General features: G+C 52.3%; 7 protein-coding genes across 7 annotated transcripts; 3 read left to right on the plus strand and 4 right to left on the minus strand.

The window, feature by feature from the left end:
- Nucleotides 1-539: 539 nt before the first annotated feature.
- CTHT_0012400 (uncharacterized protein) lies at nucleotides 540-2036 on the plus strand (the record flags this gene model as incomplete). Its single annotated transcript, XM_006691694.1, has 1 exon — nucleotides 540-2036. The coding sequence occupies one exon, from the start codon at nucleotides 540-542 to the stop codon at nucleotides 2034-2036; it is 1497 nt and encodes a 498-aa protein (XP_006691757.1).
- Nucleotides 2037-2444: 408 nt separating this feature from the next.
- On the minus strand, nucleotides 2445-3786 carry CTHT_0012410 (uncharacterized protein; the record flags this gene model as incomplete). The annotated part of the gene is made up of 3 exons (XM_006691695.1): nucleotides 2445-2904; nucleotides 2961-3632; nucleotides 3695-3786. 3 exons carry the CDS (start codon nucleotides 3784-3786, stop codon nucleotides 2445-2447), a joined length of 1224 nt encoding a protein of 407 aa, XP_006691758.1.
- Nucleotides 3787-3972: 186 nt separating this feature from the next.
- On the plus strand, nucleotides 3973-5917 carry CTHT_0012420 (uncharacterized protein; the record flags this gene model as incomplete). The annotated part of the gene is made up of 7 exons (XM_006691696.1): nucleotides 3973-4095; nucleotides 4149-4166; nucleotides 4227-4430; nucleotides 4489-4561; nucleotides 4612-4621; nucleotides 4673-5724; nucleotides 5778-5917. 7 exons carry the CDS (start codon nucleotides 3973-3975, stop codon nucleotides 5915-5917), a joined length of 1620 nt encoding a protein of 539 aa, XP_006691759.1.
- Nucleotides 5918-6276: 359 nt separating this feature from the next.
- Nucleotides 6277-9655, minus strand: CTHT_0012430 (putative cytochrome P450 protein; the record flags this gene model as incomplete). The annotated part of the gene is made up of 4 exons (XM_006691697.1): nucleotides 6277-6478; nucleotides 6537-6756; nucleotides 6811-7981; nucleotides 8726-9655. 4 exons carry the CDS (start codon nucleotides 9653-9655, stop codon nucleotides 6277-6279), a joined length of 2523 nt encoding a protein of 840 aa, XP_006691760.1.
- Nucleotides 9656-9958: 303 nt separating this feature from the next.
- Nucleotides 9959-10675, minus strand: CTHT_0012440 (uncharacterized protein; the record flags this gene model as incomplete). Its single annotated transcript, XM_006691698.1, has 4 exons — nucleotides 9959-10199; nucleotides 10287-10329; nucleotides 10400-10504; nucleotides 10588-10675. The coding sequence occupies 4 exons, from the start codon at nucleotides 10673-10675 to the stop codon at nucleotides 9959-9961; spliced, it is 477 nt and encodes a 158-aa protein (XP_006691761.1).
- A 1203-nt stretch (nucleotides 10676-11878) lies between these two features.
- CTHT_0012450 (uncharacterized protein) lies at nucleotides 11879-13137 on the plus strand (the record flags this gene model as incomplete). The annotated part of the gene is made up of 2 exons (XM_006691699.1): nucleotides 11879-11987; nucleotides 12122-13137. 2 exons carry the CDS (start codon nucleotides 11879-11881, stop codon nucleotides 13135-13137), a joined length of 1125 nt encoding a protein of 374 aa, XP_006691762.1.
- Nucleotides 13138-13501: 364 nt separating this feature from the next.
- On the minus strand, nucleotides 13502-15568 carry CTHT_0012460 (uncharacterized protein; the record flags this gene model as incomplete). Its single annotated transcript, XM_006691700.1, has 1 exon — nucleotides 13502-15568. The coding sequence occupies one exon, from the start codon at nucleotides 15566-15568 to the stop codon at nucleotides 13502-13504; it is 2067 nt and encodes a 688-aa protein (XP_006691763.1).
- Between the last annotated feature and the right edge of the window lie 852 nt (nucleotides 15569-16420).

The following is a 16420-nucleotide window of genomic DNA, read 5'->3' on the forward strand; positions in this document are numbered from 1 at the left end:
CGAGCCCCCCCTGCTTGCAGTAGAAACAGGGCCCTGCTGTTGGCATCTTGCGTCACATGGGGGCCACAGCCCATATCTGATTGTGTTTTGCGACTGGACACGTCCTGACGAGGCGGGTGAAGTGCTGTTTTCCCTGCTGTGCTTGCGTCAAACCTTCGGATCGGATGGTCCTTGGGCTTTGGATGGAATTGTCCTGCTCTTTTTGACTTCTTTCGCAGTTTGAGCTGTGTTGCGACGACGTTGAAGAAAGAAAGAACAAGAAACCAAACAGCCCGACATCCCCTCTTTGCAAGCATACCTGGAGAGAGGACCAAGCGAGTGGAGATAAGTATAACGATACACAATACTTCCTCGACACCGGAACCTTGGCCCCGGGTCGTCTGAAAAGTCGAAAACAGGACGGCAACACACCCAGCCACATTCCTTTTCCTTGTGTCTCTCGCTGGTCAGCGGGATCCGAAACTGTGTTTCTTGATTTCTCGACTTGGTGTGACTTCACAAACCCTCAGGTTTGTTGTCAAGCCAAGCGGCAATCAGCCATGTCTTCAAACCGCCCCCCCTCACCAACTCCCTCCCAACTCCCCCCAATACCCGGCAGCCCAACCTTCACCTACGCGTCCACCGCCAACCGCCTCTCCCAATACAACCTCCCTCTCCCCCCACCCCCAGTACCCGCTCATGAGGTTCTTACCAAATCCGACCTTGAAAACTCCCAAGCCGCTTACGCCGACCTCCTCGCCAGTGCCAAAGCCTACCGCCTGGCTCTCGCCTCCCTCTCCACGGCCGCCTCAGCTTTCGGCGCGGCTCTCGAATCCTGCGCCCGCCTGAAAGAAGCCCGCGCCGACCATATCGGTCCCCCCGGCGGCACTTCCATGAGCAATAGTTTTACGACCAAGGGCCAGTGCACGGCTGATGCGTTGCTCACCGTTGCTGGGCTGCAGCACTTGGTCGCGAATCATCAGCATATTCTATCGGAGACGGTTTATCGGGCGTTTGAGGTGCCGTTGCTGCACGAACTGGATAAGTGGCGGGCGGCGGTTGAGGATGAGGAAGAGAGCTATACCCGCGCGGTAGCCGCGCAGAGCAGGGAGATACGGCGGCTGGAGAAGGAAGGGATGAAGCTGCATCGGCAGCGGAGGAGGGATGTGGCGAAGTTCAGGAACCATCTGGTTGAGCTGACGACGAAGCTGGATGGGTTGACGGTGTTACATGCGGAGCATGCAAGGACGTTGTTGAGGGAGAGCCAGGAGACGAGTGAGAAGATCGTCGAGGCGAGTTGTAGCCTTGCGAGGGCGGAAGTCGATATTTTTGAGAGTTTGGCCAGGAAAGGCTGGACGGGAGGGGGTCTGGAGGATGTGCTTGAGCGTGGGGTTGACTTGTTTGCGGCGGAGATTGATCCGCTTGGAGGGTCTGGAAAGGGGGCTGGTGATGGCGGCGGCGGGGTTGGCGGCGACGGGACGAAGCTGTTCAGCATCCTTCCGCCCAAGAGCATTCTGGCAGATACGGGGTCCGACACTCTACGGCCGGTCAATCAACGTGGTGACAGCCTGTTGATGGACGCTGATCGGTACCAGAGCCTGGCGGGAGCGATAGCGTCCGACTTCACGGCGAAAGATAGAGATCGGGATGCCGATAGCGTCTTTTCTTCTGAACTTAATCGGTCACGGAACGTGCGTCCCTTCTCGCCACAGCCACAGCCGCTGAAGCTGAACCCTGATGATCTTTTTGTCGGTCTTGAGAACGCAATACAGGAGGAAGAGGAGGAAGAGCAGACATCGTCGTCGTCTGAAGTCAAACGCGACGGACAGGCTGAATACGACCAACATCCTACACAAAGAGAGGAGGGCGCAGCTATTCATGATGAGGATGATCGCAAATATCGGGACGATGTGAGCGAGGAGTCTCATCCGTGGCGCAATGAAGGGTTACGACGAGGGTCATCGTCGTCTGACACCAGCAGTCGCAGACACAGGCTTGGAGTAAACCTGGAAGAATCACGGCCGGATGAAGCTTGGAGCGTATCGGGAGATCACTGAAAGGGATGTTCAGAAAGCAGCATATTACACAATAGGGTATCATGGCGGTTGTGGGAGTTGGCTTGGTCTAATACCCTTGATTTCCTTAGGGTTGGTGAACGGTTGGGTTTATGGGAGCATGGATTGTCATGGTAATGTAATGTGTATGTATGGGGACATGTTTATTAGGAACGGATGGATGGACCAACGAACGACCGGTGGTCTGGCTCAACATTCAATTATTGAACAGTTTGTTCGTGGTGAAAGGCCCAGGATGTTTGATTATGCCGGTAGCAATGACCTGTATTCCATTCCCGCCATGCTAAGAAAAAAAAACCTGGCAGTCTTGTACTCCACTCGCTATAAACGACGATCATTACGAAACCGCCCTGTACAATCCCTCCCCCAGCGCGTAAAACCCCGGATGCTTCAGTCTTCCTTATCGTCCTTCTCCGCATCCCGAATATCACCCCCAAACAGGCCGAGCAAGAAGTCCAGCCACCACATAAGCTTCCAGAATAGACTTGCCCGGACCCAGTCGAACTCCCCGGTCTCTGTGCGCGGCACCTCGCTGCCAATCATTGCGCCGTTGAACCACCTGAGGAAAGGAATATGGTTCGCGATGCGCTGTGTGAAGGTCGGCGCTGGCAGCAGGGCCTCCTCCATCGGCAAGAGCTTAGCCTTCCGAACGGTGGGAATGACCCTGCAAAACTCGTCGTCCTGTGACTTCTCGGCACCGCCGGCGGCTGCGCCCCCATTAAGGGTATTGGAGGTGCTCGTGCTGATTTCGACTCCCGAGGCTAGGGTGCCAGTGTCGGCTGTGAGCGAAGAGGTGGGCGATGCATCGGGGCCGCCGGCTTCCTGTGTGCCACTGAGAGAGAAGCTGCCCCTGTTGCGCTGGCGCAGGGTTTGTGTCCTGCTCAAGGCTGCGCCGAATGCAGCGACCGAGGGGTCAGGTATCGCTTCGTCTTGTGCGGGGGGACGCCTTTATAGTATTCGGCATAGACGAGATGGCCTTGGATGAGTTGAGGGGAGGAGTAAACGGCTTTGTCGGCAGCTTCGGCCGACTCGAAGGTGACCTTGACCCAGTGCTCGCCGCTCATAGCTCTATTAACTTTGGCCCGTTCTTCGGGGGTTAGGGCGCGCCGGTGTGTGAAGGCTGGGTCGCGAAGCTCGGACTTATACCGCCGGCTCTCAACCGGCGGCTCGCGAGGGTAGTCTTCGCATATCCTGCCGGCGATCTGCTCGTAATGGTTGATGGCGGCATACTGGTGCTGTGCGTTCCGGTATCCGCGCAGGATGACTTCTGTGGGTTCTTGCTTTCTGAAGAAGCGTGTTTGCGACGGGGCTGAGCTTTCGTCATGCCCCTGAGCGAGGTTTTGGGAGGACGAGCTGGGAATCAGGTTTGGCTTTCGTTGCGCCGGGGCTGGTACGCTTGTCTGAGGGGCGCTTTGATTCTGGCTGGCAAGCCAATTGCTGAAGATCTTGTCGGCGGCGGCTATTGTGGGGTCCTCGCGCTTCGCTGGCGTGGCCGCTTTTGACCTCGTGCGCCGCGTCGACTTGCCAAAGGCCCCGGTTTCGAGATTCGCCTTCCTTGAGCGGAGGGACCCGTCTTGTCTAAACATCGTCGCGTTAGTTGTCCGTGTGTTTGCTGATGCAGTGGTGATCCGTGGACATACTGAGGGAACACCATGGCAAAGGGTCTCTGGATGCCGTCGTCTCCAACGTAAAGTTCGTCGTCGGGGACGTTGTGTAGGATCAATGGCGGCATGATTGTGTCGGGCTAAGTCTTGGGTGAGATAGGGCAGCAGCTAAAAGAATGAGATATCGAGGGGACAATAGTAGGGGCCTAAAAGAATTTCAATAACAAAGAAATCATGGCAGGGTCTTTCGTGAGTTCGACGAGGAAGCGTTCCGGCTCTTTTTGGAGCAAAGAAAAAATGGTAACAGAGACAAAATGTCGCCCTTTGGAGTCTTGACCGACGATGGTGATGCGATGCGACGCGATTTTTCGCTTCAACCGAGTGACAAAGCATCGCGCTTGCGACAAAGCATGGGCCGCAGGGACCCGCTTACCCCGGTAGTCGCATTTTCAAAGCACGGGTGCCTTGCACGTGTGACAGTTGCTGACAGGGCACGGTCAGGCACCCGGTATGCAACAAACCGAGCTCTCCCATCCCAAACTTCCCTGCTCGTCACCCCTGTAACCAGCAACTACACAACTGCAACATTCAAACAACCTCTTCTCTCATTCTTATCCAACTATACAGCACGGATCCGTGGCAGCGGAAAGATAATCCCGGCATGGATAGACAAAGGAAGCCTGAACAAGCAGCTGACGACAAGCGGGAGCCGAAGTATCATGTCTACGTCCGGCTGCCCTTTAAACGGGGCAACTTTGTCGAGCCTGGTCCTGTAAGTGTTCGCACTGTGCTGGTACTAAAGCTGCGCTGACGACTTGCCAATCATAAAGATTGACTGGGATGAGAGGAAGTCTGAAACACTTTGGGCTATCATTTCTGACTCTTCACATGCTGATATTGACTGTAAGTCTCCTACAAATTTGCATGAGACCGACAACTGACATGGTTGTCAGGGACGAGATTGTAGGGCTCCAGTTCCCCATGTCAAGTTTCACTGTGTTGACACCGTCCCAGAGCAACTCAGTTCGATGTCTCAGTCGACTTCCTCCTGCAGATGGCCAACTATCTCACCGAGCGTCACACATCTCAACTTAGGGCACAGATGATGAGGGCGGCAGCGATCAGAGGATCTAATGCTCCCTCTCCTGTTCCCGGAGCCGAGCCGACCACCACTGCGTCCAAGAGACGGACAAGTTCAGGGGCAGGTCGTGCTTCTTCGGCGTCGGCGTTCCGTAAGGAGACAGCCACTCCTCAGTTGAGAGCAGCAGATGTCCATGAGAGCAGCAGTTCTGGCACTCCAGGGCCGGGTGGTATCAAGGGTGCTTTGCCGTCACGGCCTGGGACGTCACGCCACTCGTCTGATTCCACCAACACAGCTGTCCCTCCACAGCCTCAGCTTAGTGCTCGACCGGGGACAGCAACTCGCTTGAATGACCCCCAGCGTCGTCGCCCTACCTATCTCTCTGGACAGCAGTATCAGCAACCTGTTATGCAGGAAGAGGAGCCTGAACGCCCAGCTAGTCCCCAGGCGTCAGATGATTCCGATGATTCAACCTCTTCTTCAAGCGCTGTCCAAAGCCGGATCATTCGCCGTCCTCCCAGGTTTGGATCAAAAGGGAATGGCGACGATGATGACGATGACGAGCCCGCTTTCCTTCCATATAACCCCCATCCCCAAGCTCAGCCACACCTAGACTCTTCACATGCCACAGGAAGCAGCAGCAGCACCCATGACCTGGGCGCCACTCTTCGTGGAGATATGCGTGGTTTAATGGAAGCAGGACGGGCAGACACAAACCAGTCGCAGACATCAGACTCGTCGATCGGTTCGGCGGCTGTCATGGTCCAGAGAACAGGAACGACAGGCGGAGCCGTAGCAGCAGGAGGGACTGGGACAGCAGGCACCCGGAGAATACCCAGTGCCTTTGGACAACAAGGGACCATTTCACCTAGGCGGACAATGGAGCTGTCTGGGAGGGGCCCTGGGCCGAGCAAGAGGAAGGGAGCGTCACGAGGGGGGAGCGATGGTACCCCCAGTATGGGTAGCAGCTTCAGTGATTTGGATGGTGAGTACTCTACACACATGCGAAATGGAGAAGGTAGCTAACACTAAGAGCAGACGCTTCTGTGACTCAGTCGGCGCTTGAGGAGGCGCTTGCTAGTCGCATGCAGGACGGAACCATCGGGAGCCGCATGAGCGTCATAGGAGGTACCTTGGGGCATCTGCGAAGTCGGTACCTGCCTAAGTCGAATCGCTAGTTTTACATCACCGGACTTTACATGGAGCTACGTTGCAATTGAGCTACGTTGCAAAGATAGGTTAGGATTGAGTTTGGCTATGGCGTTTTTCAAGAGCGTGGAATATATGTCTGGGTTCTGTGGGATTCACCAGATCATGATCTTCTAACGTAGCGCAAGATGAGCAATAACAAACACTGAGTTTCGGTCAGCTTACTTTATGTTTTCGCAGTTCGTTGATACTTTATGTAACATCATACGCGCGGAAACCGAGCTCTTAGTAAGCTAGCAACCTTGATACCACCTTCCCAAAAAACCTACCAGTGTTCATGACAAAGGATAAGTTATATTCCGTAACACCCTTCAGTGTAGTACAAGTTTCAGGCTGGCGTCACACTAACACGACAGCCGTTCGGGAATGATATCGTAAGATTCACCTTTGCCAGCAATGGTTGGGAGTCGCGAGCTTCAATCGCCTTGAAGACGCGGAAGAATTTGAACAGAGTGTAGGCTATCTGCGTGAGAGCAAACTGCTGACCCAAGCAAATACGTGGGCCACCACTGAAGGGGAGGTATCCCCAGCTACGAGGGTTTCGTTGTTAGTGAGAAGAAACAACAGGAAAAATTAGCATGCACTTACCCAGGCCGGAAATCACCATCCCACCGTTCAGGACGGAACTCTTCAGCATCGGGACCAAAGATATCCTTACTGCGATGCAAGGAATGTAACGAATAACGAATCGGCGTGCCCTTTGGCACCAAGATAGGCTTCGCCCCATCTGGACCCCCTCCTCGAGGAAGAATGGTCTCTTTGATTGCAGACCTGGAGTTTGTCGAGACTGGAGTGAAGAGCCGGAGTGCTGCAACAATCTTCTGTCAGAGATAATCATGGCGATGCCGACAGGAGATCTTACCCTCTTTGATGACATTGTTGAGATACTTCATCTGCTTCAACTTCTCCCACGCTGGCCTTTCCTCGTCGACAGCCATGATCTCGGCCCTCAACTTCTCAACCACATCAGGGTGCCGAGCCAAGAAGTAGAAAACGCCCGTAATCGCTGCAGCGGTAGTATCCCGTCCGGCCACGAGAATCGTCAGGGCCTGGTCAATCAGGTATTCCTCGGGCGGATTGAGCTTGAGTAGTTCGTCGAGGAAGACATAGTTGCGTTCTTTCTCAAGCCCCTTCTTCTCCTCGGCGGCCTTCTTCAGGTAGAATCGGATGTACTCGCGCATCCTCCTGACGGCGGCCTCCAACTCGGGATGCGGCAGTTTGTACAAGATTGGACCGAACCGAGCCTTCTTGGAGCTCTCCCGGCTGGCAAATTCAAAGTCCTCTACGAACTGTCTTGCCTCGGGAGAGGGTGTGGTCAGTTGGTTGGTCGAGTAGCCCATCAGGAAATCTGTTGAGGAGTCCATCGTCATGTCGAGTAGCAGCTCCTGGATATCGAACGCCGAGCCGTCTTTGGGAATAGCAGCCAGGAAGTTCCTGATGTGTCTATCGAAGCATTGGAGATCAGCGACCTGGTCTCTAACAAACGCAGGCTTGATCATCGTTCGGGCGTGCTGCCATGCTGCACCGTTCGTGGAGAAGATGCTGTCAGGTCCTAACACAGGGAGCGTACCGAGGAGTCTGGGACCAGCAATAGGCCAGTCGTCGAACTTGGCAGCTAAGATGGTCTTGATGTTCTCGACGTCATCAGTCATGAGCAGCCAGCTGCCCAGAGTTTTGCTCCAGTAAGTTGAGCCGCATTTTGTGAAGCGACGGAAGTACCAGTTGAGGAGAGTGTGGTCCTTGAAATTGCGTAGTCCTTCGAAAAATGAGTCCAGGCCAAGGATTGGGTCTTTATGAGGATAGACAGGAGCCTTGCCGCATCCCAGGGCTCGGGCTCGAGCTTCGAAGCGATACCTGTTGATGAGGGACAAGTTCAACTTGACAGCTGCTGCTACAAGACCGAGGAGGAGGACATAGGACGAGATTGTTATCCGACTGCTATCAACAATGAGCGAATTGTAGGCTCTCAAAAGACCCAAGACAGACAGCGGCACACTAAGTGCCGCTGCCGGAATGTACTCCATGCTGTTCGACTGTTTTATCCTTGAGCTATTATTTGAACTTAGCTCAAGATGTCTTGTATCGACGATGGAAGGCACGATGACTTTAGATAAACGCTTGTGATCTGTCCGACCTCATAACGATTTAAATTTCCCAACGTCGAATAGCACCGAGCCTGCGATGTTCCACCTTGCCAGTTGCTCCGGATTGTCACGTCTGGACCTCCCACTAATTTCACCGGCGGATGCAAAAGCAACTCGGCTTGTACATTGTATACCGGATACAGATCCCATCAGCGTTACGTTCTAAGGAAACCTTGCATATACGATGTAAGTATTTAGACCCAACAGCTACCAACCACCTCCCAATTACAACCTCCAAATTGCACAACGTGTATATAGCAACCCAAACTAAGTAGCGACCGGTTAGGATGATGCATCGGAAAAGCCGTGTCTATCCAATCGAGGAGGGGTTCGGATACATGGGTGGTATCTGGGACTGGTGACATCACAATTAAGCGCTAGGCTAGTGGCCTCGGTCAACCCGCCGGGCGCCCAGCTAGTAGCTAGGCCCCAGCACATCCACACTGGGTCCATGACCATGCATAGCCGACAGTTAAATTATCGCCGTCTGGTGCAAAGAGATAAGGTTATTGGTGCTGATAAACCCATTCAGTAAGCTGCTAAGTAACACTGAAGAATTTACACAATGCACTTCTCTCTCTCCTCTTTTCATGTTTCAACACCATATGTCCATGCACTCTCAGGATCCCTCACCAAGTTCTCTCTCTTGACCCCCAGTGGGACAGAGAAATGGGGAACAGAATTCCCTCCAGTTCCATTCCCCGACCCCCAATCAGGTTGTTGGATACTGCTCATCGCTTGATTATCTGCATTTACGTTGGCGGCTATCGTCAGCCTTTTCAACCGGGTCCAGAAGCTCAACCTTCCGGGAGGGTTGGCTGCATTGTCAGGTCTCCTGATAATGACAGTCTCGGAACTGCTCCAGTCATCACTGGATTCTTTTGATTTGACACCAGAGGTCGGTAGAAGCTGATCAAAGCTGTTTGACTTTCCACTGGCGAGAACAGAACGCAAGGGTCTGAGTGAGACGCGTTCCTCAATCAAAACATAAAGACACCCAGCAACCAGTCCTATAACTGCCAGTGCTGTAAGGGCGTACGCCGCCGCCTTGCCAGCAGCAGGGATGGGTTGAGACACTTTCTCATTGGCGACAGCATTAATATCACCAGCCGCTGCTCCTCCCAGGCTGGTACCCCTAGAATTTCGAGTCGCGGGAGGGGCTGCTTGGTCGATGAGGTTTGCAAGGACGACCTCCATTGCTGCCATCTGCTGGCCCACGCCAGTTAGGTTATCGTGAACACCCGCTTCGGTCCATTTTAGTCCGCACATCCGGCCATTATCTCCTCCAGTACAAGTCGATACTGCTGCTTTGGCTGATTCCTCGAGCAGTGGCTTAATGATATCGTAAGTCCAAGGAGCCCATTTTGTCGTTGCTGCCATTGCACGGGCTAGGTACGCCTTGAAGCTTTGCTGATCTATGTCACACAAGTCTACGGGCTCGCAGGCGACCTCGCTCATGATGGTTCTCTCCTCGCCCCGGAAGAACACACGAGTGCCCAGTAATAATCCCTGAGTGCGCTCGCGCCAGATTTCTCTAGCAAGTCCCGTGCTGTAATTATACATAGCTGCTGCTCCTAGCAGAAAAGCTCCCGCGTTGTAGGTCCATTGGTAAGGGATGATATCAGAGCAGTTGTCAAGATGTAGTCCGTCGAAGATGTGATAGGTGTCTGGGTCCAGCAGCTTTATGGATACTATCCAAGACCAGGTCCGCTCGGCCCATTTTGCGTATGTGTCGTTTCCGGTGTAGAGGGCCAGGCGAGCAGCAATATTGAAAAAGCAAGCTTGTGATATCGAATTCTTGTAGGTATAGCCACTGTTCCAGGTAAAGATCTGCCATCGAAGCCCTCCTCCACAACCCTGAGCATCCTAACGAGCGGCCTGGGAGTTGAAGACTGCTTGGGCGAGTGCAAGCCATTGTGGTTTGTCCCGTGGCGGGTCCTTGAACTTGTATTCGGCAGCGGATAGTACCGCCATACCCCAAAATCCTTGATCATCGTTTCCTTCTGTTAAGGTCTGGTTTGGCGGCATGTAGTCGTTGTTTGGGCCGACTTGGAAAAGTAAGCCTTCTTCGACAATGTCGTTCCACCGCGTGTCACCTGTGTAATACCTTCAGCATTGTCAGCTTCAAAGCCAATTTGTGCAATCTCCCACCGGTTAGCAGTGGTTATGGTCAGAATGATCAATATATACATACCAGTAATCAATGAGTGAGCCCATCAGAGCACCGCTTTCCCACCCTATATTGTTTCATGGATATTAGATGACTTCGGAAGATCAGTAATGAAGCAGAACAGGTCAAGTTCTTACAGTAATATGGATCGGGAAGAAGACCTGGGACCTCTCCAGGGAGGTTTCCTGTGTAGAAGGTCATCATGTCTTCAGCGATACTTCGTGCGACATCCTTGATTGATTCTAAGAGGATGCGCTTGTGTTAGTACCTTCCATGGCATGGAAGACCTTGAAATCTTTTCGTGCGAAAGCATCCTATTCTGTACCTTTTGAGCTCAAATCGAGCTCGTATGCGTTTGTGAGCTGGGTAGCAGCCAGCCCAGCTACTACCAGCGACCTTCCCCAAGTTCGCATGGCGGCGTTTGTTGAAGAATGCAACTAAACCATAGGGAACTCCTCCTGTTTGACGTCAGACTTGTGATCCATCCTTTTGAAAGATGAGTGGTTAGTGCTAACGCAGATTCTTACTATTAGATACTTTTTGGTAATTTAACAGGTACTTTCAGTTCAGGAGCAGAAGATTGAAATGAAGCTGGCGTCTTGGGGACATTGGACCCCATGGAGGAATTGCAGGCTAAAGAATGGTGGACTGGGGACTGGGAGTCTTTTACAACCCAAAGTCATCTCTTCGAACTTTAAGTTTGATGTTTGTAGAAACATACCAAACGAGAATGGAGCCATTGGAGTCACTTGCAGGAACATTCTGCACTGTGTGGCTGGAGGAAAGAGCTCCTAAGTTCCATTGGCGCGTTGTCTGCTGGTCGTCGGAGTATCATTATGAAGTCGAACCCGGGTTGTCTTTCCCCTCCCTAAGTTCCAACTTGTTCTACGGCCATAGGCCATTCGCTAACATACGATTGCAACACAAAGTATTCTATTAAAGCCCTTCAGTCAGGCTGACGCCGTTGCTGTGCTACAGCGATCCTCCAGGGCTGCCAGCATAGCCCTACTTTCCGGATGGTCTGGACCTCGTGGCTCCGTTATTTGCGGGGTGTAATTCTGCGTAAGCGGACATCCCATCGCTTTTGTAATTCGAATCAACGCATCTAATAGATCCTGAGCTTCAAACATTGAGATCAGACCCTTGTTAAAACTGATGCATGTTGCCCTCTCGCGATATCGGAACCTCAGTCTTCAGCCTAGAGCTTTCACAAGCTCGACTCGCTGAAGTGGAGGATCCCTAGCGTTGAGAATGCTGAAGACCCCGCGCATTGTCTCCGCCCACTCCTCGAAGGACGGGTGAAGTGGAGCGATGTCATGGGGAGATTCGTAACGTTACATCGACGGTGTACAGAAAGATACAGTAACTACACGATACTTACCCAAAAGTTCACCAATGAAATCTCGTGACGATTGTAAATTACCCCTCGATTACGATAAACTGATAACGGAAGACAGCCTGACCCCAACCTTCAATTGGGGATCCCTGTTTACCAGAGACCGCCCCTGGCCACACCTCTCGGTCCCCTTGTCCTTCCTCCATTCAACAACGAGTTCGACAACAGCGACAACACAATCGCTCGAACGCTGCCATTAGCATCGGCGACGTTGCCCACGATGGCCGCGCCGGTCACTATCGACCCTACAAAACCAGGGAGATACCCTATAATTCTCAGCGATGCTCTTCTGGGGAAGCCATCCAAGGAATTATACACTGCCGTTAGATGTAAGTTAGCACATCACCTGAGCGAGGTCGTAGCGCTTCGACTCCCTCTGGCCCAAGACGATTTGAAACCCAGCATATCATCTCCCCGCGATTAATGACTGCAAGATCACAAATTGACGCTTCTTTAACCGCAGACAACTATCGGCCTACATTATCGTCGGAGACTGCCCCCAACGCAGCGCGCATCAAGCAATCCGGTCGGGACGACTCCTACAACCTTGGTTTCGACGATCAAGGCAACAAATACCAGTACAATGGCGTCCGAACCACAGGCGACGGCAACTACATTCTCATCTTTGACCCAGCACGGCAAGCCTTTGTGCTGCACCGGGTTGACTCTACCTTCCACATGAACGTTACGCGCACGCCAACAGAGGGCAATGTCGAAGCTCTGCGAAAACAATTCCCACAGCTTGAAGTCAAGAACGGCAATGAGGTCAAGCAACAGAAGGGCAAGGGCGCAGCGCGAGCCGGTGCTAGCAAGGCTGCCTCTACTAAGGCCAAGGCTGGCGCAGCCGCAGTTGATGAGGCGAAGTCCAAGGAATCTGAGAAGGCCAAACCCGTGACATTGTCCTTCCCGGACCTAAACGCGTCGCCCAAGTCACAACCAGCAACACAAGAACAGCAAGAGAAAACAGAACCCCCACCTCCTCCGAAGCGCAGGGCTGTGTCGCCCATTGAGTCTGAGGAAGAGGATGATGACGACGATGGAGGACTCACGGTCGAATATCCTGATGGCGAACCAGTGAAGTATGTAACAACAAACTATCCCATTACGTTAACAAGACGTTTCTCCGAATTTGCCCGGGATCATGAGAATGAGGAGGACGAGGAGTCCAACAATAGTTACGATCGCGGGGGATATAATATGTATGGCGGATACGATGCCGATGAAGCAGGATACGAAGAAGAGGAAGAAGAAGAAGAGGAAGAAGAAGAGGTACGGCCACCGCCGCCGCCTCCACCAAAGCCCCAGAGCCCGGAGGTGCCCCCTGCGACAGAACCAGAACGCTATACCTTCGACGAAGGGGATGAAGACGGGGAAGGAGAAGAAGATCCGGACTTTGGTGATCTGGAAGCCGATTTGGAGAGAGAATTTAATAAGGTCCAAGCCGAAGTGGACGAGAGCGATGTCAGCGAGGAGGAGTAAAAGGATTGATGACTGCATATGGTTTGCTCTTTTCTTTCTGCTTTTTAACGATCATTCATGGGCAAGCGATTTCGGCGTAGTGGGATGTCAGGGATTGGACGGTGTTATTTGTGTTTTTGGATTGGCCCACTAGGTTTCTAGCACTGGAGCATACGGAGTTCGTCAGAACGCGAGGGCATCTGCTACAACGCCAGGGAGACCGAGTGAGACTTGATTGCTGCGAAGACCTTTTTTTCTAGATGGCAGAGACTCATCCACCGCATGAAGATATCCGCACACTAATTTCATAGTCCTTCAAGTTCCCCATCAAGAATCTTGATGAGCTTCTTAGCTCCCCCTCAGCCACATTAAACATTAACATTTCTTAGGCTAATACGATGGGGTTCTCTTTTGTCCCCTTTCCCAAGTTATTCCAATTACTGTCCCAAATAATCTGTATCTCATCGTCCTTTCCATCAAGCGTATCGGAATCGGTCTCATAGTCGCCGTCCGAATTGTCATTATCATCAATATTTCCAGGCCAGTATAGCCAGTGATTGCCCAGGATGGGACCTGGGCGGGTATCAGGATCAAAACCGTCCTGTTTCAAGAGAAAAGAGACGAGATGCTCATAAAGCACCTTGACAACCCGTGAGGGAAAAGCGTTACCGATTTGTTTCTTGATGTAACTGCCCCGGAACTGGTGATCGGGGAAGAAGCCCTGAAGAAGCGCATACTCGAGCAGTGTGAAGTTTCGCCGACCGCTCCAGTGGTAGTTTTGGCCACCGTTGCAGGTGATGGTCCGCGCAAGTTGTGTTGGATCCCATGCAGGGCGCGGTTGAGCGAGCTTGACTTCTCTTGGTCGGTGAAGTGGATGGTGTCGGTATTGAGCCATGTTGCCGACGACTGACCATGGGGTGTTCCAAGGCTTCAGTCCTCCAGTCCTATTCTTGCTGTGCGTTGGCGGCGGGATGGACGGTAACTTGTCTCCGGGACCGGCGCCGATCATGATGAGCCTTTTGCGCAGCTGCGGAATCCCGTAGTTTGCCAAAGGCACGACCTTCCAGCGGACTGAGTAGTCAAAACTGGTGAATCCGAGGATGAACGCATTGAAATAGGCTGTGAAGTTGGGACTCAGAATCCCAAATGTCTGCTCAACGGTGAAGACGCGCGGGCGAAGCTTCTTGATTAGGTGCTCGCATGAGTAGAGCACGGCGATATTGTCGTCGTCGTTTTTGCCGGCGATGGTGTGAGCCGGCGACCAGAACTGGCAGGGGGGGGAGAGATGGAGCATGTCAACATCATACTGGAGATTTTCGTTGTTAATAAACTCAGTGACGTCCATAAAGTGAATGTTCACACGGTCCCCGAAGTTGGCGTCCAGGGTGTTGGCCGCGGGCCTCCAGTGGTCCAGAGCAAAGAGCAGTTGGACCCCGGCGAGCTCTATTCCACGAGAGGCTCCTCCCGCACCAGCAAACACGTCGCCCGCGGTGTATCTCTGCTCGGGAGCAAGAACAGGTCTGTGCGCGTCTTGCAAGTCAACGTCAGCGTCGATATCGACGACCAGCGGCTGGGGAGCACCGTGCTTCGATGAGCCGCCGGGGACCTTGCCCCCTCGCCAGCGATTCAGGAGCGCTTCGTCACGGATTCTGAAGTCAGGATCCGCCTCATCCTCGGAGAGCCTGATCAACGCCCATTCGCAGGGCTTGTTGTTTGCTGGATTGACTTGGATCTCAAACCTGTATCTGCAAACTAACCGAGAATTCGCAGCTACCCACTCGTGGCCCTGCGCCTTGTAATCCCAGCCGCTGAATCTGTGTTCTGGGAATGGTGTATTTGTGATAATTAATTCTCGCTCACGGAGAATCGCGCCCGTTGGGATCTCCCGTAAAGCTCGTTCCTCCCACGGCCGTTCATCGAAACTGGAGGATTCAACAATAAGCGCAACCTCATTGAGTTTGCACGGAAGGATGCCATTGAGGTGCTTGGTCCGAGTAAAAGCCCAACCTCGGATGATTGGGTTCTGGTTGTTGGGTAGAATGATCTGCTGGACGCGAAAGAACTGAATTTGGTGGTCACCCAGAGGCTCCGCAATCTCAAGAGCCATTCCGGTTTGGATAATCTTTCCGTTATCCAGCCGCCATTCATCAAGGATAATGCCCTCATCGCGGACAATCAAAGCGTCTGGCCCCGATATTGGTAGTTCATTTTCATTGGTTAGGTCGATTACCTCGCCAATTCCGTCAGCGAGGATGTCTTCGATCGCCACCTCCAGTTCAATCGTACCATCATCATCATCGATTGAAATGGGGAAGTCATGGGAGACTCCGGCAATTCTGGCGATTTCCTGTCCTCTTCGAAGCGCCTCATCGATTTCCCTCCTTAAATGGGCATTGATCAAAATCTCTTCCTCATCGTCAATGATGAAGGGCTCTCGCTCCGTTCCAGCCATTGTGCTGCGCCCTTCCTGAACAACTCTCAGAATTACAAACTAGAGACAATCTGCGAAATATTATTAGTCTCATGATGGTTTCGGTGAAGATTTGAGACAATGCTGGGGTTTAATCCCGACGCCATACCTTGTCGAGGATAGACGACTGCCACTGTTTCTCAGAATCTTTAGAAGGTTTCAAGAAACCAATGGCGACGGGTGAGCTTGAAGCTTTGCTCTGAGTAGAAAAGCTGCGAACAACCAAACTCAGATATCTGGGAATCCGAATTGACGTAGTGACGAAGAAAGGATGGGCATACGAGACTGCACCAAGTATGAAGAAATTACTAAGTAGGCAAGCAAAGCAAGTGCCTGACAGGAAAGAAAATGGCGAAAACTCGGAATTTCAACCTTTCGGCAATTTAACACCAGAAAGTGGTCAAAAAGAAGTGAAAGTGAAACCATGGGCTTGTTTTTCTGGGCTGTTTGGAGGAACAAAAGTCAATGGAGAAGGGAACGAAAGAAAGGGAAGCGTTGTGAGGAAGAAAAAAGGTTGCAACAATGTGATTTTTAATATGGTAGCTGGAAAAGTCCTGAATATAATGTTTTTTCCCTACTTTAGATACAAGGAATGTCCCCAATCAGGGGCCCAAGAACCCGCCGTGAAAAGCGGTCATTCCTAGTATTTGTTCAACAACCGGAAGAGTTTATTGCGAAGCATCTGCACAATACTTGAGCCATCGCTCTCATTCCTAGTCCATTGTTTTCAATATTGAAGATCAAAGTTTCTGAAGAGCGCTCTTTGCCCGCTAAGGTTTGGATCAATGAATATGGGAAGAAGCATCTTTCAGGATCGGAAAGATCTTCAATCAT

The sequence above is a fragment of the Thermochaetoides thermophila genome (assembly GCF_000221225.1).
Source record: "Thermochaetoides thermophila DSM 1495 unplaced genomic scaffold scf7180000011814, whole genome shotgun sequence".
Taxonomy (NCBI): domain Eukaryota; kingdom Fungi; phylum Ascomycota; class Sordariomycetes; order Sordariales; family Chaetomiaceae; genus Thermochaetoides; species Thermochaetoides thermophila.